Source organism: Felis catus, chromosome B3 (assembly GCF_018350175.1).
Source record: "Felis catus isolate Fca126 chromosome B3, F.catus_Fca126_mat1.0, whole genome shotgun sequence".
Taxonomy (NCBI): Eukaryota; Metazoa; Chordata; class Mammalia; order Carnivora; family Felidae; genus Felis; species Felis catus.
In genome coordinates, this window is record NC_058373.1 from 391,419 (window position 1) to 414,666 (window position 23,248).

Here is a 23,248-nt window from a genome sequence, read left to right on the forward strand (position 1 = left end):
CTGAGGAATGTTAGCCCTGAGAGGCCCCTGCTTGGGGTCCCATAATGACTCAGAGTAGCAACTGCTGCCTCCGGGGTCTGGAGGAGCGGAGGAGGGCAGGGACGCCAAGCGGCCGTGGGTGGACAGCGACTGCCACCCTCTGGTCAGCAGCAGCAGCAGCAGCAGCAGCAGCAGCAGCAGGAAAGCCTCGGGCTGCTGGCTCAGCCGCCTGGGCCCGCATCCCCCAGACTGGGGCCTGCCCAAGAACCTGGCTGCAGGTAGGAAGCCAGTCCCAGAGGGTCTCCTGGCTCAGCCTCCAGGGACCAGCTGGAGAAGGAGCGACCAGGGCCCCTGTGAGTTTGGATATGAACCCAGACTCCTGCCATTGGCGCCATAATAGTCCTGCTCCTCCCCGGTCATGCCCCCCCCTTCCTGTGACCTCCTGTTCCCCTCTTTCACCTCTCCAGACACTGTGGGGTTGGGAGCGAACCAGGAAGGAGCCATCCCCAGTGGCCTGGGTTTCAGCCTCACTGTGCTGGCCCCATGACCCTGGGCCTCGGTCTGTCTCCTCCTCTGCCCATCCCTGTAGGGATTAATCCCTGTGGTTTCAGGCTTAGGGTTAATCATCACAAGTACTCTGCACAGTATTGCTTCTCAGCACTGGGCTCACTCAGTCCATATCACCGCCACTATAGCTCTCCGAATGTTTAAAACCAAAACAAAATTTTGGAGGTGCTGGGGTCTCCAAAGTAGGATTCGTATACCCCAATGGTCAGCAAGACCATCCACCGTGGTCGGGAAGAAAATACTAGACCTTCAGATAACTTTTACTTTTATCTCATCCTTTTTAAATCCTATTTTTGTATTTGTTTTATAACACACATGAGTATATTAGCAGAATAGTACCTACCCATCATTCATAAATGATATACACATATCAGGGCGCATGGTAAAGAATTTTTAATGATAGGTACATGGGGCTAAGTACTTTAAAGAAGAGAGAGTCTCCATAACTTTCTAGAAGTTTCCTTGTGAGGAAATGCCCAGAGTAGGTCATTTCCAGGTAATGCCCCAGAGTCTCCCTGGTTATTAGCTTCCGATGCAAATACCTGTAGGTGTTCAGGGAGCCAGTGAAAGAGGGGAACCCTGGGCTTTCAGGGCCTTCCCCAAAGGTAGGCTGTGTGTTTAGTAAGAAAAACAAGAACAGACATTTATTTCCCCACATCGGCCCTACAAGGAAGGTACTATGTGACATTATCCCCATTTTAGGGCTGAGGAAATGAGGCCCAGTGAGGTTAGGCTGCAGAGTGCAGCAGCCAGGACTGAACCCAGGAGCCCTGGCACTGGAGCCCAGGTTGTTTAACCCCTATGCGCCCACCCCGAAAACCAGAAGGGCCTGGTGCCTGTCCGTGGGGGCAAGGAGGACAGAAGGAAGCACAGGCCCATCCAAGAGTGGGAGTCCTCGGGCAGAGTGAGGAAGGAGGAGCCCCAGAGAGATCCTGCAGCCCGGGGAGGGGAGGGCAGGAGATCAGCTGTGGGCCAGGGGGAGCCTGGGACGAACATTAGAAAGGGAGGTGGGGCTCCTGACATCAGACTTTGCCAGATAGGGCTCTGGGGAGGACCGCAGAGAGCCCATCTGGAGTCCCTGAGAGCCCCAGGAAGGGCAGACACACAGCCCATGGAGCCCCTCTCCCTCTGCCTGTTGGAAGCAGAAAGTAGGACCTTCACCTGTGCCGCACTCTACACCCACTGATGCACTTGTTTTCTAGGAAGTCAACTAAGGCTTTTTGGAACTGGAACAGAGACAGCTCTTCCTCCTAATGAGGTGGTGAGCTTCCTGTCTTTGGGGGTGTGCAAGCAAAAGCTGGATGATCCTGTGACGGTGTTGTGCAGAGGGAGATAGACGCGGGATAGATCTATAAGTCTCTTCCTTCCCCTTCCGAAATGCTCAGACGTGTGGCTCTGAGTGGAGAGGAGAGGTATAGAGCATAAGGCCTTGTATCATTCTTCCTGCCTCAGCCTCTCTCTGGGTCCAGGGCTGGGTAGGGAGGCAGGCAGCCACTCTCTGGGGACGGCTGTATTCCAGCCGCAGCCCTATGGGACTGGCCTCCCAACCTTGGCCTCCGTATGATCTACAGAGCTTTTCAGAGTAGGCCATACACCTGAGTTATTTCCCAAGTAGCTTGGAGTTTTCGCTTGATTTTATGCTGAAATCCCTTCATTCCCTCCAGACTGCAAGACCACAACTTGTAATAGGTATTTAAATGGCATGCAGTCACACTGGCAATTCTCTCCAGATTTGCTCTGCAACGGGCATCAGGGGATCTGTGAAAATTGGTGGAAAATAATTACGTCTTTATTTTCCTTAACCTCTAACTAGAATTTAATACTTCCTTTAATTATGAATGTAAAAGCAATAAACCCCAGCAGTATTAGCAGTACCAGTGACTTTGTCACCAATATAAATCACAGATGTTTTCCTATCACGTTGTAGCTGTTGCAGATAATTTGAAATATTACTTATGTTCATTGCTACTTTGAAATTACAGAAGTTCTCAGACCTGCTGCATTAATAAAGCAGCACCTACATTACTATTTCACAATTTTTTAAAAATTTTTTAAATTTTTATTTATTTTTGAGGGAGATAGAGAGAGACAGTGCGAGTAGGGGAGGGGCAGAGAGAGAGAGAGGGAGACACAGAATCCGAAGCAGGCTCCAGGCTCCGAGCTGTCAGCACAGAACCCGATGCGGGGCCCGAACCCATGGACTGCGAGATCGTGACCTGAGCCGAAGTTGGACGCTCAACTGACTGAGCCACGCAGGCGCCCCTACAAATTTTTGATAACTCTTTTTTTTATATAATTGGTTTATTTTGTAAACCAATGCATTTCACTTAAAAATTTTTTTAATTAATGTTTATTTTTGAGAGAGAGACAGAGCGCAAGTAGGGGAGGGACAGAGAGAGAGAGGGAGACACAAAATCTGAAGCAGGCTCCAGGCTCTGAGCTGTCAGCACAGAGCCTGACATGGGGCTCGAACCCACGAACCATGAGATCATGACCTGAGCCGAAGTCAGATGCTCAACCGACTGAGCCACTCAGGCGTCCCTTATGCACTTAAATACATCATAGTAAGACGGGATTCTTGGACTTCATGAGATGCCAAAGGTATCCCTGGTGCCATAAAGGCCAGTTATCCCTGTCTGACCATCCCAATGCTAAGGCCATGCCAATGACCCATGGAGGTGCTCTGGGGTCACAGGGGTGAAAGCTGGTACACAATATATCTTTTTAAATGAATGATTTGGAATTCCAACACAATTATAGAATTATAGAGCTGGAAGGTCTTTAGAAAGCCTTTACTACAATCGTTTTCAAACTTCTTAGCACAACTCACAGCAAGAAGTATTTTCCTTTACATTTCCTTTGCATTTCCTTTGCATATTTCCTTTCCATTATCTGAATATATGAAACACGTTTTGGTTCTTTTTTACATGACGTAACTTTACCATGCATGAGGCACTCTTATATCTTCTATGTTATTTCTTTTTAATCTATTCTATTTCATTTTTAGAAGATGATTAATTGAATTTTTATTTAGAACAACTATAATGCCTGACAAATTTGAGTTGATACCCAATTTACTTCAATTGGAACTGAAGACTGGCAGATTTGGAAGCAAGCAAATAGATGAGTGAAAGCCTTAGGAATCTGACAACAGATAAAATTAAGAGGCACAAAAGCGATCAGTATACTTTTAGGATAATCTTGAAGTGGGGGATTTATAGTCAATGCACAGAAAAAGAAGAAATATCCACCTAAGCCCAAATCATACAGATTAAAGTTCACTTACTTATATAGTTAGAGGCACTTTTGATAGCCACAATTTTACCATTCTTAAAGTGGAAGTCTTCAAAGATACTTCTTTATATTTAAAAGCTAAAAGTCAAAGTAAAGGTGATCCCATTATCCTGGTTTGGGAGTGGTCACATAATAATCAGTCTATTTTCAAAAACCAGAGAAACCCACAAATTTTGCCGACAAAAACAAACGTGCAGATTGGCCAAAACTAAGGCAACTGGTTGTCCAGAAGGCCAGAGGATTATTCATTTCACTGCTAACCACCAGTGCTTTGGGGGACTGATGTTAAGTCCTCTCTGCACTTTCAGAGCCTGGGTCCCAGCCATTGCAGGGCCAGTTTCTGTGTATTTGGCTTTGTGGGACGTGTCTGAACAGGGTCCACTCAGCATTTGGTCGAGGTCATGGGAATTGCCTCCAATTCAAAGACACACTCCGCTGGCCTGAAGATGTAATTTGTACATTCTCTCTTAGCCTTAGGGGCAAATGTCCTGTGATCAAACATATCCAGAATGGTTACAGGAATAGCTTGGTTTTTAAGAGGCACCGAACAAGAATTTTAACAATCCAGGATGTCTGGAAGCCTGCTGGCTTTGACCCAAGCTTTCCAAACCAGTGACATGCAGGGGATCCACTGGGGCTGGATGGTTTCCATGGCGGAGGTGTCACTGAAGGAATTACTGAGGATCAGACAATGGGCCCTGGGAGACTTGTGTGTCTATTAAGCAATTTCAGGGCAACACAGCCTCCTCCAAAAGTCCCCAAAGATGAACTTCATGCCATTGTAAGAATAAACAATTGTGCAGTCTAACAGTTTTCTGAAATCAATCATAGAATTGCAGTCCTGATAAACTAGATCCTGTGAAGCTCTAACTTCCAGGGAGACTTCAGGGGCATGCATTCACTGTGACCGCACTTCACTACCATCACCTACTAGAATTTTTTTTGGCTACAACCCCAGTTTTAATCAGGAGAGACTGCATCTGTCTCAGGGCTGGGCTTTCAGGGGCCGCCCCCAGACACACACTGCTTTCGCACCTTCCTCCATCCGGAGGGGGCACTCCTGTGGGACCGGCGACCCCCGCCTCTTCTCCATCGGAATGGGGGGGAGGGACTCCAGCCTCCACCTGGGTAGGGGGGCTCCCGCGGGAGTCTAACACTGAGAAGCGGAAGCCCACCACCCCCACCCGCAAGTGGCAGAAACCTTCAGGGGCGGGGCCGGGAGCGTGAAGCCGCGTCGGTAGGCCGTGCCGCGTCGCGCGCCTGCGCCCTGGGGCGGGGGCGGGGCGACATGCTGCCACGCCCCCCTAGGCTCATCGGTGCGCGACGCCGTCGCACCGAGCTCGCGTCACAAGTGCGGCGGGCAGGTCAGCCGGTGGGGCGGCGGTGAGTTGACGTGCTCGCCGGTTGGGGATGGCAGTGGCGGGGGCCGCGGGCCGGAGGAGCGAGGAGGGGCCGGAGGCAGCCTCCGATCTGGTTTGCTCCGGGGTACTCCAGGCCGCGGGGCCCGAAGGTGGCTTCTGTGACTGTTTGCGTCCTGGCTGCCTCTCGGCGTGCGGGGCCCGAGAGGAGGGCCGTAGGTGGCCTCGTCTTGCATCCTGAGACTGTTCTGTGCAGCCTCGAGGTTAGGGCTGGTTTCTCGGGAGAAGTCTCTGTGACCGTAAACGGAAGTTTTCCAGGCCTTGGGCCACGCTGTCCTCTTGGGGAGCGGATAGGTGCGATCATAGGCTGGGTCCCTGGGTTCTCGTCCCTTCGCGTGCCACCTAGCTTCGTGGGTTACGAACCTGCCTGTGCAAGCTGCACAAATTGGCAGGCAGACTGTACAAACTGCACGTGCAGTGTGCTTTGGAAACAGCAACGAATTCCGCCTGGGAAATGGGGGGAAGTTCCCTAAACAGAGGAGGTGGCAAAAGAGGTTCTGGGGGCCTCCCCGCTCTCAAATGACCTGTTAGGAGAGCATGAAGGAGGAGGTGATGTAGCTTGTGTCCCCCGTTTGCCCTCAGAACAATCTTCCGAGGCTTCCTTAAGCTCTGCAAGGTTACCAGGAAGGCGCAGGTGGGACCACGAATACCTACTCACTGGGGTGCGAGGGTTCAGCGGGCCAGTCCCCGGATGGAACCTGAAGCAGGGCCTGACTCATGGCCAGCCCTCAAATGTCACTCCTCCACAGAAGCTCCCCTTTGTCCTGGGGCAGGAGGGGGGCTCCTTGGAAGTTGGCGTCCTGCAGGTGTTCCTAATCCTTCTTGTTCCCCTGTTGCCAAGCATGAGATCCGGGTGGGAAGGGAGGAGGGCAGGCCTGGGCTTCATGGGGCAGCAGGCCTCGCTGAGCTCCGTACCGTCATTCCTACCCTGGGCAGGACCCCGTTCTTGGGTCACAGATGAGTGAAGCACTACCAACCTGGTTGAGATCTTCATAGACAAGGGTTATTTAGAAGTTGTTTGTTTTTCCTCTTATCCTTGGAAAACCTTCACGGTGGCCTTTTGGGATTTGCACATTTAAAGCGAGTAACCTGAATGCCTTCGTTGTGTGGTTTCTGCTGTCCCTGGGTAGAATTGAGGGGGGCATGAAAGTGGATAAGAAAAGCCACATTTTTATGTTCTCTAATCTCTAACTGAAATTTAGCCTTTCCTCCAGTTATGAATGTAGGCAGCAAACCACAGTATTAACAGGGTGACTTTGTCACCAATAGAAATCACAGATGTTTCCATATCTTACGATATGTTCGTCACATATCCCCTGGATGTAAGTTCGTCACAACTTCAGAATTGTAGTAGTTATTAGACTTGATGCTAAGTCATGCTCTGTGTTAATAGTCACGTATGGTATGCTATCAACAATTTAATGTTTGTATTTTGATAACATTTCGGTTGATCCATGCTTGTTATTCCAGATTCTGTGCCTGCAAATTTGCCTACACACTGAAATTATTTGTGGCCCCAAAGTCAGTACTTGCAGTGCTTTCGTGGTCTGTCACAGACAAGTGCACGGTGGCAAAAAGTTTGGGTCGCCTGACACATTCTCAGCTACAGCTGACTGAGGCGACACTGCCTTCTTGTCTCAGCCCTCCTGTGTTAACAAGGGTTCTCGTTTCCAGGGTGTTTAGTGTCATGGCTTTTGCATTTTTATGCCTTTTGCCGGTGACATCACTGTTTAAAATGGCCCCCGAGCACTATGCTAAAGTGGCATGTTAGTGTTCTCAGCACAAGAAGGCCGCGAGGTGCCTTACGGGGAAAACTTCGCGTGTGTTGGATACGTTTCAGTTGGGCTTGAGGGATGCTGCCGTCGGCAGTGAGTTCAAAACTAAGGAATTAGCAATACGTATCACGCAAGCGGCCTTTAACCAGAATCACACATAGCACGAGTTGTGTGTTGGTCGGTTGACAAAAATGTTACAGGCGGCTTGCAGGGCCCTTGCCCATTTCCCCTGGGAGCAGTGGGGTCAGTCTTCGCTAATTGAGTGTTCCTGGTGACTTCATACAACATGACAGCCTTGAATACCAAGAATTGACAGTGCTCGGTTTCCTTTCTAGTCCCTTGTATTTAACAAGTCCTGAGAAGGGGTTTCTAGGTTTTGCAGGGCTGCTGGAGGGGTCTGTGGCACACACACGTAATAACAAGGACAACTATAGCCTGAGAAATTCAATTTGTTCTTAAAGTAAGTTTGTGTTAGCTGAGCCAAGTCCTTGAAGACTCTGCTGCCTTTTGGGAGATGCGTGTCTGCAGCTGCTGACCTCATTCATGTGCTCGTGACCCCTTCAGAGGCTGTAACAGCTTTGGTCCCACATATTTGCTTGTGGGTTTTGAATAAATAATATTTAAACATAAAAGGGCCTGTGGTTTTGTCTCCCTGAAGAGCAACAAGGGAGGGAGGCTGGTCCCTGTCTGTAGTCAGACTTGGGGAGAGGAACACCTGGCATGGGGTGGGTGTTACTGGGGTCCCTGGACTCCAGGGGAGCTCACACCACCCCGCAGGGCTGGTGAAGGGGCCCCTGGGGCCAATCCATAGAAAAGGTCAGGGCAGCGCTGTGGCAGAGGGTTGCCTTTTTTTCTTGATAAGGGCAACCTCGTGTATCCCCCTCTGTCCTGATGACACCCCCTTACTGAAGCCCTGATGTTTCCACAGAACTGTCTGGCCGTTAGCCCTTCATCCTTGGTCGAGGAGATGACCAACCAGGTAAGGCCTATGGTAGGGAGTAGAATCAGCTGGTCTCTGGCAGGTTGGGGCCCAGAATGTTGTCTGGGTGTGTGGTCAGGAAACTAGCCTCTGATTCCTCCTCTGCTCCCGAAGTGCGTGACCCAAAATGCACTAAGCCTGTACCTTAGTTTACGGACATGTTGAAAGAATTTGTACTCAGCGGGTGCCCGGCTGGCTCAGTGCGTAGAGCATGTGACTCTTGATCTCACGGTTGTGAGTTCAAGCTCCACGTTGGGCATAGAGTTTACTTAATAAAAAAATGAAAATTAAAAGAATTGGTACTTAAAAACCAGAAAGAAAAAAGTATTGGAAAGGGACAGCAGTAACAGGTTAAGCGGGCTGTGTGGTTTTATACAACTGCAGAAGTTAGGCTGGAAACTGGACCCAGAGCCTCCTGGTGACCAGAGCAGGGAATGCACGGAATTTATCAGTGTCCTAGGGGTGGGGGGAGGAGAGACCCCAGCTTCTGTAAGAGCTGATTTTTTCTGGTGTAGTGGACTGTGCAAGTCTTACGTGAGCAGGAATCAGGGAGCCTGCAGGATGGTCAGGGTCGGGGCAGGGGACGTAGCTCACACGGGGAACCACATCTACCGGGGGGATGGCTGGTGACTTGGGTGCCGGGGCGTTTTAGGGGAGGGGACGGGATACATCTGAAGTCTGACCGTTGGTCTAACGTGGCGTCTGTTCTTTTTCAGTACAGTATTCTCTTCAAACAGGAGCAAGGTAAGGGGCCTGCCTGTTCAGGCACACTCACCTGTGAGAACTGTGTCGTCCCCGAGTCTCTGGGCTGACCAGACGCGCAGTCCCCAGACGTGCTCTCTGCAGAAGAACTGGCAGAAGCAGCTGAAAACAAATACACTTAAAAACAGACTGCAGCAAAAGCCCCCAGACAACTAACTGAAAAGAAAAGACAAAGCAGGGGTCACATGATAGACTGAGGGAAACTTTCCCACCCGAGGAAGGTGCAGCTCTGAGCTTCCCAGCTCCCAGGGTGAAAGAGGAAACATTTGAGCCTCAGAACTTGCCTTGGGAGTCTTTACTCTGGTTCTTCCATTTCAGACAAGCGCGGGGACTCGCGCAGAGGCTTTGACCCTAATGAAAGTTGGGGGGGGGTGGGGTGGAGGCCAGAGTCCAGTCCGGGAGTGCAGCTTGCCAGGGATATTGGGCTTTGCGCAGCTGTTAAGCACACCTGGACGGGTCAGGTGGCGCCTGGAGGAGCTTGTGGGAATGCCTAATAAAAGCTCTTCCGCTCGAAGTAGGGACGTTTAGGGAGTCTGAAGTTTAAGCCCAAAGCATCCTTCCAAGTTAGCTCAGATGAATAACCAGCTAATGAGGCATGCCAGTCGGCTACCTGGTGTGCAGCTCCTGCCGTCCGAGCAGCAGGCTGGCTTCGGGTGGGCAAGTCGTTGGAGCCACGGGGCTGTACGTGAGTCACAGCTGTTCGGGGCCCTTACCTTCACGTCTTGGGAAGGTGTTCCTTGACCACCGCTCCCGGGACGAATAAAGGCTCGGTCTGCAGACTTGACAGGCAGGCCCCCCGGATATGCAGCTGGCGGACTTCAGATTCAAGCTGCGCTTGAGTTGTTAGTTACTAGATTGGGTTGGAGTCCCAGTTTCACTCCTTCTTGGCTTTTGACTTTGGGTGACTTCCTTGGCTTCTCTCAGCCTCCGACTCCTTGTCTGTAAAATGAGCAGCTACTTGATAGGGCTGTTGTGATTGAGGTAATACGTATAAAAAGATTAATGTGGTAACTGACTCGTTAAGCATAATAGACATTTGATGGCAAGAGGCAACTCAAATATGGAGGTATTTATTTCCAGACCTGTACCGTTTGCAGTTGAACTGCCTACTGGTTTCTAAAGAGCTCTAAGAGATAAGGCTTAATCAAGTGTAGGTCTTTGGTTGGGGGTGAAGGTTTCCCACCGGTTTCGCTAGTTTTAACCAAGTGATAGCCGCTCCGGGCTGATGCACATGGGCCGTGCCGGATCATTCCAGTGCTCCCTCCCGCCCGGTGAACCTGTGATTAGGGGTAAGCGGCTTCTTCAGAACCTCGGCTGCTCATGTGCCTTTGCGGTTCTGATGGGAGCTGGTGGGAGGGCACTTTGCCTGTAGGGGCAGGTGGATGGACCTCAGAATCGTTGGAGCGGTATTTCCGCTTCAGTTCAGAACAGTTTAGAAGTTGCATGAAGACTTTGAAACGAACTGCTTTCCATTGTAGCCCATGATGATGCCATTTGGTCAGTCGCCTGGGGGACAAACAAGAAAGAAAACTCTGAGACAGTGGTCACGGGATCCCTGGATGACCTGGTGAAGGTCTGGAAATGGTGAGCGCTCTTTCCCCTGACAGCCTTGGAAAGTGAGGTTTAGGGTTTTGCTTCTGGACTCCCCCAGGTTGCAATCAGGAAAGTATTAACTGTTTTCTGAGCTACAAAGCGGTAGCAGTTGGCGGTGTAAAAAGGCAGCTGATTTTTTCCTCACTTGTTTTCCTCTTCTTCAACGTTAAGGCCCTATAGTTAAAAAAAAAAAAAAAAAGTCCCACAGTTAAAACTTGGCCACATTTGGTGTCCCGTGGCTCTTCAGGTCCCCTCTGATTCTGCATTTCACAGACCGCTGGTAGTGCACAGTCACGGGGGCCAGAATTTCCGATGCCAGGTACAGCGTGTTGTGTGTGAAGAAACCCATTTCTCTGTCCCCCGCTGAAGGTGTGATGAGAGGCTGGACCTACAGTGGAGTCTGGAGGGCCATCAACTGGGTGTGGTGTCCGTGGACATCAGCCACACGCTGCCCATTGCTGCATCCAGTTCTCTTGATGCTCACATTCGTCTCTGGGACTTGGAAAACGGCAAACAGATAAAGTCCATAGATGCAGGACCTGGTAAGAGTTGTGCTTTTAGGGAAGATAATAGACATTCACACTGCCTTCTCAAAACCTCTAGGGATAGGTATGTTTTACAGTTCAGGATTTTTTAATTTGTCTTTTTTTGCTTAAGTTTATTTATTTATTTTGAGAGAGGGGGTGTGGGAGGAGCAGAGAGAGACAGAAAGAGAGAGAGGATCACAAGCAGGGTCTGAGCTGTCAGCATAGACCCTGACGCAGGGCTTGAACTTACAGACCTTGAGATCATGACCTGAGCCGAAATCAAGAATTAACCGGCTGAGCCACCCAGGTTCAGAATTTTTTGGCTTGGAGAGGATAATGCGGGTGTGTGGGCTGTGGGTTATGGGATACCTTTTGTGGAGTTGGAGGGAGCATTAATATCTTAGCAACGAAACATGAGTGTGTGTGTCTGTGCAGGTGAGATTTCACTGCCAACTAAACTTTGGTATTAACCCTGTTGCAAAAACAGTTTTTTAGAAGCTTTAGATTTGGGGGTGTGGACCTGTATCCGGATGGTCCAGGGGTTCTGTTTGCCGTGCTCTAATTTGACATGTTCCCTGCCTGATAGGAGTCTCGTGCACAGTAGTGTGTCCTCTTAGGTCTGTATCATGGCAGTCTCTCCTATGATCTGTATTTGAGGGACAGGAAACTTCTGGAATAACATTCATTTTATCTAAAGCATCGTAGGACAGCGTCGTCTTGGCCATCAGCCTTGATTAATGATTTCGGTGGGCCGGGTCATGTGGCACAAGCAGCGCTCAACTTTACTTATAAATGTCTGCATGGCATTCGTGACCAGGGGCTGTTCGCCAGAATGGCTGATGGCCGCTAGAGAGCACAGAGAGCCACCTGCCTTGATCCCAGAGAAGCCGCTTAGCTGTTTCCCTGGCACACCTCCCTTGGTTGGAGCCCCGGGGCGGTTTGCCCCCCTGCTGGCTGTGCTCAGTAACCACGACCGGCTGTCTTTATATTGGAAAGAATAGTAGTCCCAGGGTTTGTAAGGAGGCTAGGTTGTCTGGAAACTGCGTGTATTTTCACTCAGAAGCAAGGCTCCCCGGTCTGTGAGGCTCACCCCTGGAGCTTTTTAAAGGATACGCGTGCCCAGACCCTATTTTGTTTCCACTGAAGCACAGTTATCAGGGTGTGTGGGCTGGATATGCATTTGGAAAAGGCTACTTATGGGGGACACTGTGATCGCCCCAGGTGGTTGTCTTGCCCCTGTCCTTATCTGCCGACGTCACTCACGGAGGACTTGGGGTCCCAGACCGGCCCCCAAATCTACGAAGACTGTTACAGAGCCAGGGAGAGGAGAAGGAGGCAGATCTCTTGCTGCCTTTTCACCTTGGGCACCCAGGCCTTCCCCAGACCTAGGACGCTGAGGTCACTGCATGGCTGTCGTGGTCACGGGCACGCTGCAGTTTTAGAAACGAGTGCTGGATTGGTTCCAGGGAAGAGGGTGGGTCTGCATGCAGCTGGCCTTGCCTGACCAGCAGTGCCGTCGACAGCCGGGCACCTCGTCCGTGTGTGAGGCACGTGCCTGTTGGAAGGTTACTGTTAGGAAAGAAACGGTGCAGAGACTCGTCAAGGGGCTGGATTTCTCTTGGGTCAGGAATCTGCACAGAACCGGACCCGGCCACCAAATGGCAGTTCCTTGGGTGACAGAGGAGCAGCTGAGTCGTCCGGACAATGAATACGGGGACGTGGGCCCCGAAGCTGTACCTGTCTGGGAAATATGCCCGGGGGATGTGGACCGACCACCACGGAAAAAGAAAGAAAGAAAATCACTGATCCTGAGGAAGGAAGTGAGGCTGAAGACGCAGACGCTGCCCCCAGCACACTGGCACTTGGGAAGACCAGTGGGAGCAGCCAGGGCCTCACCTCCCCCCCCCCCCCCCCCACGGCAGGGGGCTGTCCTCCCATTGGGGAGGTGGCGCTTACGAGAGTAAATGTCTGTTATGCAGATATAAATCTTAGGGTGCAGGAATAAGGAATGAGAATTCCTTCAGTTCTGAGCATAAGGATATTTCGTACTAAAAAGTCCATATTGTAAACCAGTTAATAGGGAATTGTAAAAATAATTCAGAAATGTTATTTTATTAAACTGCAAGGAATAAAAATCAGATTCTCTAAAACCTGTTATTCCAGTAAACAGCTAACTATAATAGGAACAAGAAAGCATAATCTTATTAGAGTAAATGCTAGTCATTTACAGATTAAAAAGTAGCTGTTGATTACAAAAGCTTTTTCAGATCTTGATTGAGCATTCTTTTTTTAAAAAAAATTTTTTAATGTTTATTTTTGAGTGAGAAAGAGAGAGAGTGTGAGTGGGTGGGTGGGACAGAGAGAGAGGGAGACACAGAATCTGAAGCAGGTTCCAGGCTCTGAGCTGTCAGCACACAGCCTGACACGGGGCCGAAGCCACAGACCGTGAGACCATGACCTGAGCCGAAGTCGGACTCTTAACTGACTGAGCCACCCAGGTGCCCTGAAGTTAATTTCCTTTTTAAAACGTTTCATAAGAAAAGTGATAGAGCTAAATTATTGATCACTCCTTTGAATATGTTAAAATTTGCAAGGGATTTTTGTTTTAAAACCCCTTGGAAGACACTGTTGACCCATCTGTGCTGGGACCCCTGTCTGCCAGGAGTCCAGCTCAGCGGCCTCTCCTCCGTCCCGTGGGCTGGGAAGGGCCTGCCCTCTCGAGCCCAGCCCAGGCGTGAGGAGAGCGACTTGGGAGGGAGTCTGTCTGTGCTTTTAACAAGCTGTCTCCTGTCGGGGGAGGGTGGCCAGACTTAGGGCACGTTCCTATACAAGAGTGCACGTGGGCCAGGGGACAGACAGGAGCCGGGCAACTAGATGACTCCCTGGCCTCCAGGCCCGGACCCCGAGGCCCCTGGAGCTCTGTGGGATTGCCTCGGAAGAGGTTCCCAGAGAGCCCAGAAAGGAAATGCTGAAATGCCACCAATGGTGTGCCCCCAGAGAGAGATGTGAAGCAAGTTGTTCACCCCGACTGCGCATGAGTCTGCAGACCCTTGTGTCCGGCGGGAGGAGCACCGTGACGCGTCACATTTGAATGGAGCTCTTGAAATTAACTCCGTTGTCTGGTGTGACTGAAAAAACAGGCGATCTTTAAAAAACACAGTGTCTTTCCAGTCCTTATTCCTTGTTAATTTTGGCAAACACTTTGTCCTATCATGGCACAACAGAAGAGTGTTTACGGCAGTACGTGTTCCTTTATTCACAGCTTCCTTGAGGCAAGCTTTCACTGCTGTGATTGCAGCATCAGATTAACCCACGGTGAGCGTGCGGTTCACCGAGTTTTTGTAAATCTCTGGGGCCGTGCAGCCAGCTCTGCAGTTCAGTTTTAAAACACTCGCGCGCCTCAGAACGTCCCCTCAGGTCCACGTGCAGTCCGTGTGCGCCTCAGCCTCAGGCAGCCTCAGACCCACTGTGTCTGCAGTTTTGCCTTTGGAGAACTTCCATGTGGGTGGGGGGGTGTTGTCTTCTACACCGCCTTTCTGCGGCGTAAGGTTTTCAGGGCTCATTCGTGTTGTAGGGTGTGCCGGCAGCTCCTTTTTGTTTCTGGACAGTGTTCCCTTACCACGTTGCAGAATATTTTGTCCTCCCACCCAGCACTTGATGGACATTTGGATTCTCTCCAAGTTTTTACCGTTATGGGTGGTGCTGTGAACACCACTGCCCAAGTCTGTGTGGACACGTGTTTTCATTTCTCTTGGGTGAATATCCAGGAGTGGAACTGCCAGATGTGGTGGTACTTGTTTGCCTTTAAGAAATTGTCAAACTGGGGCACCTTAGTGGCTCAGTAGGTTAAGCGGCCGACTTCAGCTCAGATTGTAATCTCACGGCTCGTGAGTTCGAGCCCCAGGTCGGGCTCTGTGCTGACAGCTCAGAGCCTGGAGCCTGCTTCAAATTCTGTGTCTCCATCTCTCTCTGCCCCTTCCCTGCTTGTGCTCTCGCTCTCAAAAATAAATAAACATTTTTTAAAAATAAAAATAATTGTCAGACTGTTAGGAGAACAATCCCATTTACAACTGCACTAAAAACAATAAGATACCTGTGAGTAAACCCACCCAAAAAGCTGAAAGGCCTGTACTTTGAAAACTATAAAACACTGATGAAAGAAATTGAAGAGGAAGCAAAGAAATGGAGAACATTCCATGCTCCTTGACTGAGAGAACAAACATTGTTAAGATGTCTATGCTACCCAAAGCAGTCTACACATTTAATGCACTCTCTATCAAAATACCACCAGCATTCTTCACAGAGCTAGAACAATCCTAAAATGTGTGTGGTACCACCGAAGACCCCAGATAGCCAAAGTAATCTTGAAAAAGCAAAGCAAAGCTGGAAGCATCACGATTCCAGATTTCAAGCTATACTACAAAGCTGTAATCACCAAGACGGTATGATTCTGGCACAAAAATAGGCACATAGATCAGTAGAACACAATAGAAAACCCAGAAATGGACACAACTGTATGGTCAACTAATCTTCAACAAAGCAGGAGAGAATGTCCAATGGGAAACAATCTCTTCCACAAATGGTGTTGGGAAAATTGGGCCACTCTCTTATGCCATACACAAGAATAAATTGAAAATGGATTAAAGACCTAAATGTGAGGCCTGAAACCATAGTAATTCTAGAGGAGAATACAGGCAGTAACCTCTTTGCCATTGGCTGCAGCAGCTTCCTTCTAGATACGTCTCCTGAGGCAAGGGGAACAAAAGCAAAAATAGACTACTGGGACTTTCTCAAGATAAAGCTTCTGCACAGTGAAGGAAACAATCAACAAAACTAAAAGGCAGCCACCGGAATGGGAGAACAAATTTGCAAATGACATATCAGATAAAGGGTTAGTATCCAAAATATATAAAGAACTTATACAACCCAACACTCCCCAAAAATAATCCAGTTTAAAAATGAGCAGAAGACATGGGGGTGCCTGGGTGGCTCAGTCGGTTGAGCATCCGACTTCAGCTCAGGTCAGGATCTCACGGCTTGTGAGTTCGAGCCCCGTGTCGGCCTCTGTACTGACAGCTCAGAGCCTGGAGCCTGTCTTCAGATTCTGTGTCTTTCTGTCTCTGCCGCCCCCTCGCTCACACTGTCTCTCTCTCTGTCTCTCAGAAATAAATAAAGATTTAAAAAAAATTTTTAAATAAAAATGAGCAGAAGACATGAACAGACACTTTTCCAAAGAAGACATCCGGATGCCAACAGACACATGAAAGATCCTCAGTGTCACTCGTCATCAGGCAAACGCAAATCAGAACCACAATGGATACTACCGCACACCTGTCAGAACGGCTAAAATCAACAACACAAGAAGTAACAAGTGTTGGCGAGGATACGGAGAAAGGGGAACCTCTTGCATTGTTGGTGGGGATGCTGGTGCAGCCACTGTGGAGAAGAGTGTGGCGGTTCCTCAGAAAGTTAAAAATAGAACTGTCCTGTGATCCAGCAGTTGCACTACTAAGTGTTTACCTGAAGGATACAAAGCACTGATTCAAAGGCATAGATGTACCCATATGTTTACAGCAGCATTATGTACAACAGCCAAGATCTGGAAGCAGCCCCAGTGTCCGCTGGCTGATGAATAGATACAGATGATGTGATACATGTACAGTGGAATATTAGTCATAAGAATGAGATCTTGCCATTTGCAATGACATGGATGGATCTAGGAAGAGTATTATGTTCAGTGAAATGAGTCAGAGGAGGATAAATACCATGTGATCTCACTTGTATGTGGAATTTAAGAAACAAATGAGCAGATGGGGGGGTGGGGACAGACAAGCCAAGAAACAGACTCTTAACTATAGAGAACACACTGCTGGTCACCAGAGGGGAGGGAGGTGGAGGGTGGGTTAAATAGGTGATGGGATGAAGGGGTGCACTTATGATGAGCCCCTAGTGATTAAAATTAAAAACAAAAACTCGAAATGTTTTTCAGAGTGGTCACACCAGTGTATGAGGATTTTGGTTTCTCGATATCCTTGTTAACACTTGTCCGTCCTGTTTTTATTAAAATTTAAGTAGATCTGTACTAAGTTGGTAAAGAATTAACACCTTTACACATAGGTTTTTGAATCAGGACATGATTTCTAATCTTTTAAAAATGTATCTTTTGGTAAAACTTTAAAAGTTTTTAAAATTGGGGCGCCTGGGTGGCTCAGTCGCTTGAGTGTCCGACTTCAGCTCAGGTCATGATCTCACGGTCCATGAGTTCGAGCTCCATGTCGGGCTCTGTGCTGACAGCTCAGAGCCTGGAGCCCGTTTCAGATTCTGTGTGTGCCCCTCTCTCTGCCCCTGCACTGCTCATGCTCTGTCTCTCTCTGTCTCAGAAATAACATTAAAAAAAAAAAAAAGTTTTTAAAATTAAGGTCACATCTTTTCTCATTGTGTTTTTTTTTTTCTTTCTGTTCAGTGGATGCCTGGACTTTGGCCTTTTCCCCTGATTCTCAGTATCTGGCCACAGGAACTCATGTGGGAAAAGTGAACATTTTTGGTGTGGAAAGTGGGAAAAAGGAATATTCTTTGGACACCAGAGGAAAATTCATTCTTAGTATTGCATATGTAAGGAAAGCTTGCTCTCTTCTCTGTCTCCCACTGTTTGCAGTCTGCGCCTCCGGCCTGTGGCCGTGCTGGGGGCAGGCAGCTGTCTGGCGGGCGTGGGGTGTCGCGAGCAGGGGATTTGCTGGCGTTTGCTGGGCATGGCCTAACAACACGGAGTCTCAGGTGCTCTCTGCGTGTTCTCCACAGAGTCCTGATGGGAAGTACCTGGCCAGTGGAGCCATAGACGGAATCATCAACATTTTTGATATAGCAACTGGAAAACTCCTGCACACGCTGGAAGGTTTGGCTCATTTTCTTTTGCGCAAACTGGGTTGTCCGACCACAGGGGAAGAATTGTTCTTTTATTAAAATGCTACTGAATGACAAATGAGCTTTATACTGTCTCAGTTGGAAGTCTGAGACGCCTCCAAGTCTTAGTGCGTGGTCGGAGTTGTACCCCTGTTGAGTGCTTGTTTTGGTGAACAGGCTTACTCCATTTTTGTGTTAGTAGATCTCAGCTGTATGAGAATTTCGTCTCTGTCTTGTTTGGTTCTACAGAAAGTCGTGATTAAAAACCAGTTTTGTCAAGAATCTGACGGTGGATGAAAGCGCCCTGCCTGCCCTCTGCTCTGCTGGCCTCAGGGTGTGGGTGCGAGCCCTGTCAAGCATGGTGGATGGGACAGAGGCTTCTAGCCTGTGCTGTTTTCCATGTTTGTTTATTTTGAGAGAGAGAGAATCCAAAACAGGTTCCATGCTGTCGGCACAGAGCCCGACACGGGGCTCAAACCCACCAACTGAAATCGTGACCTGAGCTGAAACCAGGAGTTGGACGCTGAACGCGCCTCTGCCCTGTGCTCTTTTGTACTAGTTTGAATTCTGAATTCTCTCCTGTGCCTCCTCACCCGCACACTACTTACCTGCCAGAAGAAATTTAAAGTCAGAGAGCCCCAAAAGAGGCAGGACGGCTGAGAAAAGGCAAGAAGGACCCCATCCTGGCAGGCACATGCATACGTTACCTCCTCAGTTTATTGTTTACTCTACAACACGGGATTTGGTAGGGAAACCGCGTCCTGTTTGTTCATACAGATCAGAAGCAATGTGTGTTTCCTTATTTGTCCATATTTGTAGTAGAGGAGTTTTTCCCAAGCCATGTGTGCTGAGGTCCAGCTGGTGAGGAAGGGAACTGAGGAGAGGTGGCTCCAGGAGGATGGGGCCTGGATTGCTTGGATGTTTCCAGAACATTAGGAGGAGGGGTGCATCCAGTCATTCCCCTCCCTCTCTGATGAGAAGCTCCTGGGCAGTGCGGCTCAAATACTTGTGGTCGTTAAAAGGGACGCTGTCAGTGGGGAGCCCGTGGGGGGAGACTAACGGGGCCTTTGTGAATTTCAGGCCATGCTATGCCCATCCGCTCCTTGACCTTCTCCCCGGATTCTCAGCTGCTCGTCACTGCCTCAGATGACGGCTACATCAAGATCTATGATGTGTAAGTTGCCACGGAGACTCGGGCTTCTCGCCCAGTACCAGTGTCCGTCTTGTCTCCCACTGCTTGGAGGAGTCCTGTAGAGTATGCAGCCCTTCTCCCGGGTCCCTCGGGGGCTTGTGTGCAGAGCCTCAGGCCTTCCTCCCCCATCACACCCCCGTCCTCGAGCTGGGAATGTCCGGGAGGGAGATGTGCACCATCTGCCTGCCAGGGTGGGGTCTTTCTTGCCTTTTCTCAGCTGTCCTGCCTCTTGTGGGGCTCTCTGACTTTAAATTTCTTCTGGCAGGTGAGTAATGTGCGGGTGAGGAGGCATAAGAGAGAGGGATCGCTCTCTTCAGGTCGTGGCCGTCTGTCACCGTCAGCTTGTGCAAGGCCCCTTTCTCCTGGGCTTTTCCCCATCCTGTTGCCCCCACAAGTCTCCCCTGAGAGGTGTTTGTGTGCTTGACACTTTGACTCAGTACCAAGACCTGTGTGCCTCTGGTTCACGGCTTCCGAATGTGGTGTCCTGATCCCCTGGGGGCACACGTCACACTTCTCCGTGCCCCAGCGATGAATGGGTGCTAAGATTGCTGCCATCTGTCTGTTCCACAATCCTGACCGTCTGTGTGCGAGCCCACACCTGGGCCTGTGAGGGTTTTTCGGGAGCTGCTGGGCAATAGGAGTACTTCTAGCAGCTTTTGGAAGACAAAAAATTGTCAGCAAGGCTGATCTTGGGGCTGTGGCTTCTGACGAGCTGACTGGGGGTGTTAGGACGCGGGGCGTGCCTCTGTCCAGTGTGCTGGCTTGTTAGACTCGGGGGGCACCTCTATCCAGTATGCTGGCTTGTTAGATTCAGGGGGTGCCTCTATCCAGTGTGCTGGCTTGTTAGGACTCGGGGCTGGCGTTTTCAGTGTGGCGTCTGCTTGGGATTCTCTCTCTCTCTTTCTCTCTGCTCCTCCTCCTCTGCTTGCCCATGGGCTTTTCTGTCAAAAATAAACTTTACAAGAGAATGGCGTATGCAGGCCACGTCTGTTGTGGAGTGGATGTGGACACCTCCCTTGGATATGGTGGAAATGGTGCGGTCGGGGTCAGAGCCTGCTGCTGTCCGAGGTGGCCTGCCTGCCCCTGCCGGCCCTCAGGTCCTGTCTCCGGAGTCATCTTGCTGAGCTGCTAGAATGTGGTTCCTTTATTTTGAGCTTTTAAGCTCTCAGCTTAAATAGTACTCTTTGCTGTTGGGGGAAATTCACACATTTTGTGCTAATGCCGCCATACAGACTGTTCCCTCTCCATTTTGATTGAAACTTCCCCATTTCAGACAACACGCCAACTTGGCTGGAACACTGAGTGGCCACGCGTCGTGGGTGCTGAATGTCGCCTTTTGTCCTGACGACACTCACTTTGTTTCCAGGTACTTTTGATTCTTGGCACTTCCTTAAATGCTGGGAAGATGTAGATGGTCTTTTAGGAATCACCTTAAAATTTGAAGATGGTCTGACCCTTTTTTGTAGACGGGTTTCCTCACTGGTTTTGGGTTTTGTTTGAAGCTGTGAAGGCAGTTGTCCTTGGCGGGATCGAAGGTGGACTGTTTTCAGTCTAGGCTTCCACACGTAGTTACTTTAGGAGTGGATGCCTGTATTCCGATAGTAACTTAAAATACGTAGGTCTGTTTGCAGAATGTTGTGCTTTGAGAGCCCAGTGTTATTCTAGCCCAGGACGGCCAGGACAGGTGAAAGATTTGAGACAGTTTAATAACAGTGCTCAGAGGCTACAGAAGCCTCTTCCTGCAGGAGCGAGCCTCCATTTGGAGGCTGTGACAAGCCCCCTCAATCCGGAAACAGGCACAGGTGTCTGAGACTCCTGCTGAGGGCACTTGCATGAGGGCGGGGCAGACGAGAACTTCAGGGAAATAAATGGCTGCTCCGTGTGTGGGGGAAGTCACAGAGATGCCGGCACCGGGACCCCCCCCCCCCCCCCCCCCCCGGGGCCCAGGCTGGCCACTGAGTACAGGTAGGCAGAGTGTAGGTGACAGGAGGGTGGGATTTCTGGTCACATTCCTTCCGACTTTAAAACCGGGATGAAAACTGTTCTGGTACTAATGTTCCCTTTTTTAAAACAGTTCATCTGACAAAAGTGTGAAAGTTTGGGATGTTGGAACGAGGACTTGCGTTCACACCTTCTTTGATCACCAGGATCAGGTATGGCCCAGTTCCCTCGTGTCCGCTGGCGTTGTCTGAGCACTGCACCCGCCCTCCCCCTTCCCCGACCCGCTGCCGGGGCCTTGGGGCTCCCTGCTCAGTGTCCGGCCAGCCAGCATCCTGTGTCCTGTCTGGGCTGCGGGTGCTGCGGATGTGCTGGCAGCCTAGTGAGCCGAGAGGCGTGAGAAGGTGGCAGTAGCCACACTGCCGTTCGGGGGCCCGGCGGGAGCGCTGTTCCGGGTGCGGCCTGCCGTGCAGCTCGGGAAGGGCCTTCCCCACAAGTCGGCACTTGTCGTTTTTGGAGCTGCCCACAGAAGTGATGTGATCTTTTTCTTTTCTTGTTCTTTCCTTCTTTTTTTTTTTTTTTTTTAACATACTCGAAGCCACGATTTCTCATGGGTTGTTTGCCTTTATTGATGTAACTTTTGCATCAGTGTTTAAATGAGGAAAAGGGGGCTCTGTTTTCCTGGGGGCCTTGTTGTCTCTGCCAGTGTGGAGGTGAGTGGAGGCTCCAGTAGAAGGCAGAGGCCCACTCAGTAGGTCTGGCGTGGGGCCTGGGGCTCTGCATTCTACCCGGCTCCCCATGAGGCCAGTGTTGCCAGTCCCAGCCATTTAGACTAGCAAGTCTTGGGAAACTGGTTAGTGTAAAAAATAAAATGCCCAAGGCAGTAAAAAAGTTGACTTTCAATACATAGTTGTTTTGATGATGATGCTTTCTTTTTTAAAATTTTATATTTGTTTAAATAATCTGTATATAGGCCCAACATTGGGGCTTGAACTCACAACCCCAAGATCAAGAGTTACAGCCTCCACCAGCTGAGCCAGCCAGGCGCCCCGTGTCCCCTTTGGAATGCAGCTTAAAGTTAGCATAATTGTTCATGCTTTTTTCTGTTTGATCTTAAATCAGTGCTAACAGAGTTGAGGGAATTTAGTCTTGACACTTCACTTCTGGATTTAAACATTCTGCCGTGGGAGTAAACCCCCCTGGCTGGCCGCGTTTCCCCGTGCGAGAGGCTGAGTGTGGTGGTCTCGGAGGTGGCGTTTGGGTGGCACTGAGGCCATCAGCCCACCTGGTGGCAACGCTGAGATCGCGGCTGGACACCCCCCCCCCCCCGCCCCACTTGGGGTCAGAGGGACAGGCTGACCTGAGGGAACTCCGGCCGCGTGTTTTGTCAGGAAGGCAGTGTGACTGTGCACTTGAACACGCAGCAAGTCAAGTCAGTGCCCCGTGACGTCTAGTTATCCAGCTTGAGGCCTCTAGTCACAGGGGAGGATCGTTGGCTGGGGGGCGGGGGGCACGGAGTTAGGTGAGGGGCCCGAGGTCATGCCCTGGGGATGGTCCTGGGGCCTTTTTCTTTCAAACGCAAGCCCATGCCTGTCCCCTGTGGGTTCCGTCTTCACGGCATTAGGTCCTTCCTCGGGTTCTGAATCTTGAAAGGTTTGTAGGTACACAGATTTGTGTTTAGAAATGAGATCTGACGGAGTATGGGAGGTGAGGGAATGATGACAGGAGCAATGCCAGATAATCCCATTAAAGAAAAGGCCCCATTCTTGCTGGTTCAGAAAACACGGAACACTGTCCTTTCGGTGTTTTTCTAGATTTGGTACGATGAGAATAGAGGAGGATGTTTGTTCATAAAGAATAAAGACATGACAACTTTGTTTTTTCTTTTTATTGGATTTACAGGTCTGGGGAGTAAAATACAATGGAAATGGCTCAAAAATTGTGTCTGTCGGCGACGACCAGGAAATTCACATCTATGATTGCCCAGTGTGAACACCGGTCTCCCAGACTAATGCTGCAAAGAGAATGTATACATTGATCGTGACATTCCTTACCTTCCTAGCTTAACAAAACAGAGCATTTATTGTAGCAGAAACTTAAATTTTGTAGATACGATATAAATCTTTTCATGTTTTATTGGAAATGCTGTTCATACTTTAACAGTGTTCGTGACCCAGACACCGGTGTTCTTGAACATACTTCTTCCGTGCACCCTGCGGCCGGCAGGAGAGCAGGGGGAAGTCAGCATCGTGCGAAAGCAGGTAACTGCCCCAGAGATGAAGGGACCCAGGCACTTAATGAACTTGCAGTGTAGAGGCACAGGC

General features: G+C 49.8%; 1 protein-coding gene and 1 non-coding gene across 3 annotated transcripts; one reads left to right on the forward strand and one right to left on the reverse strand.

Annotated features, from left to right (window-relative positions):
* Nucleotides 1–2,998: 2,998 nt before the first annotated feature.
* Nucleotides 2,999–3,083, reverse strand: TRNAR-UCG. Its single transcript has one exon. It is a non-coding gene; the product is annotated as a tRNA-Arg (tRNA).
* Nucleotides 3,084–5,141: 2,058 nt separating this feature from the next.
* Nucleotides 5,142–23,067, forward strand: WDR61 (WD repeat domain 61). Of its 2 annotated transcripts, none has more exons than XM_003986735.6 (11): nt 5,142–5,223; nt 7,962–8,012; nt 8,729–8,756; nt 10,253–10,358; nt 10,737–10,909; nt 17,358–17,506; nt 17,693–17,786; nt 18,875–18,968; nt 20,260–20,352; nt 21,061–21,139; nt 22,827–23,067. In XM_003986735.6, exons 2-11 carry the CDS (start codon nt 8,001–8,003, stop codon nt 22,914–22,916), a joined length of 918 nt encoding a protein of 305 aa, XP_003986784.1. In that variant the 5' UTR covers nt 5,142–5,223; nt 7,962–8,000; the 3' UTR covers nt 22,917–23,067. The 2 variants fall into 2 exon arrangements, with proteins under 2 accessions (XP_003986784.1, XP_006932230.1); XM_006932168.5 differs by lacking the exon at nt 5,142–5,223 and adding an exon at nt 5,295–5,461.
* The last annotated feature ends 181 nt before the right edge of the window (nt 23,068–23,248 follow it).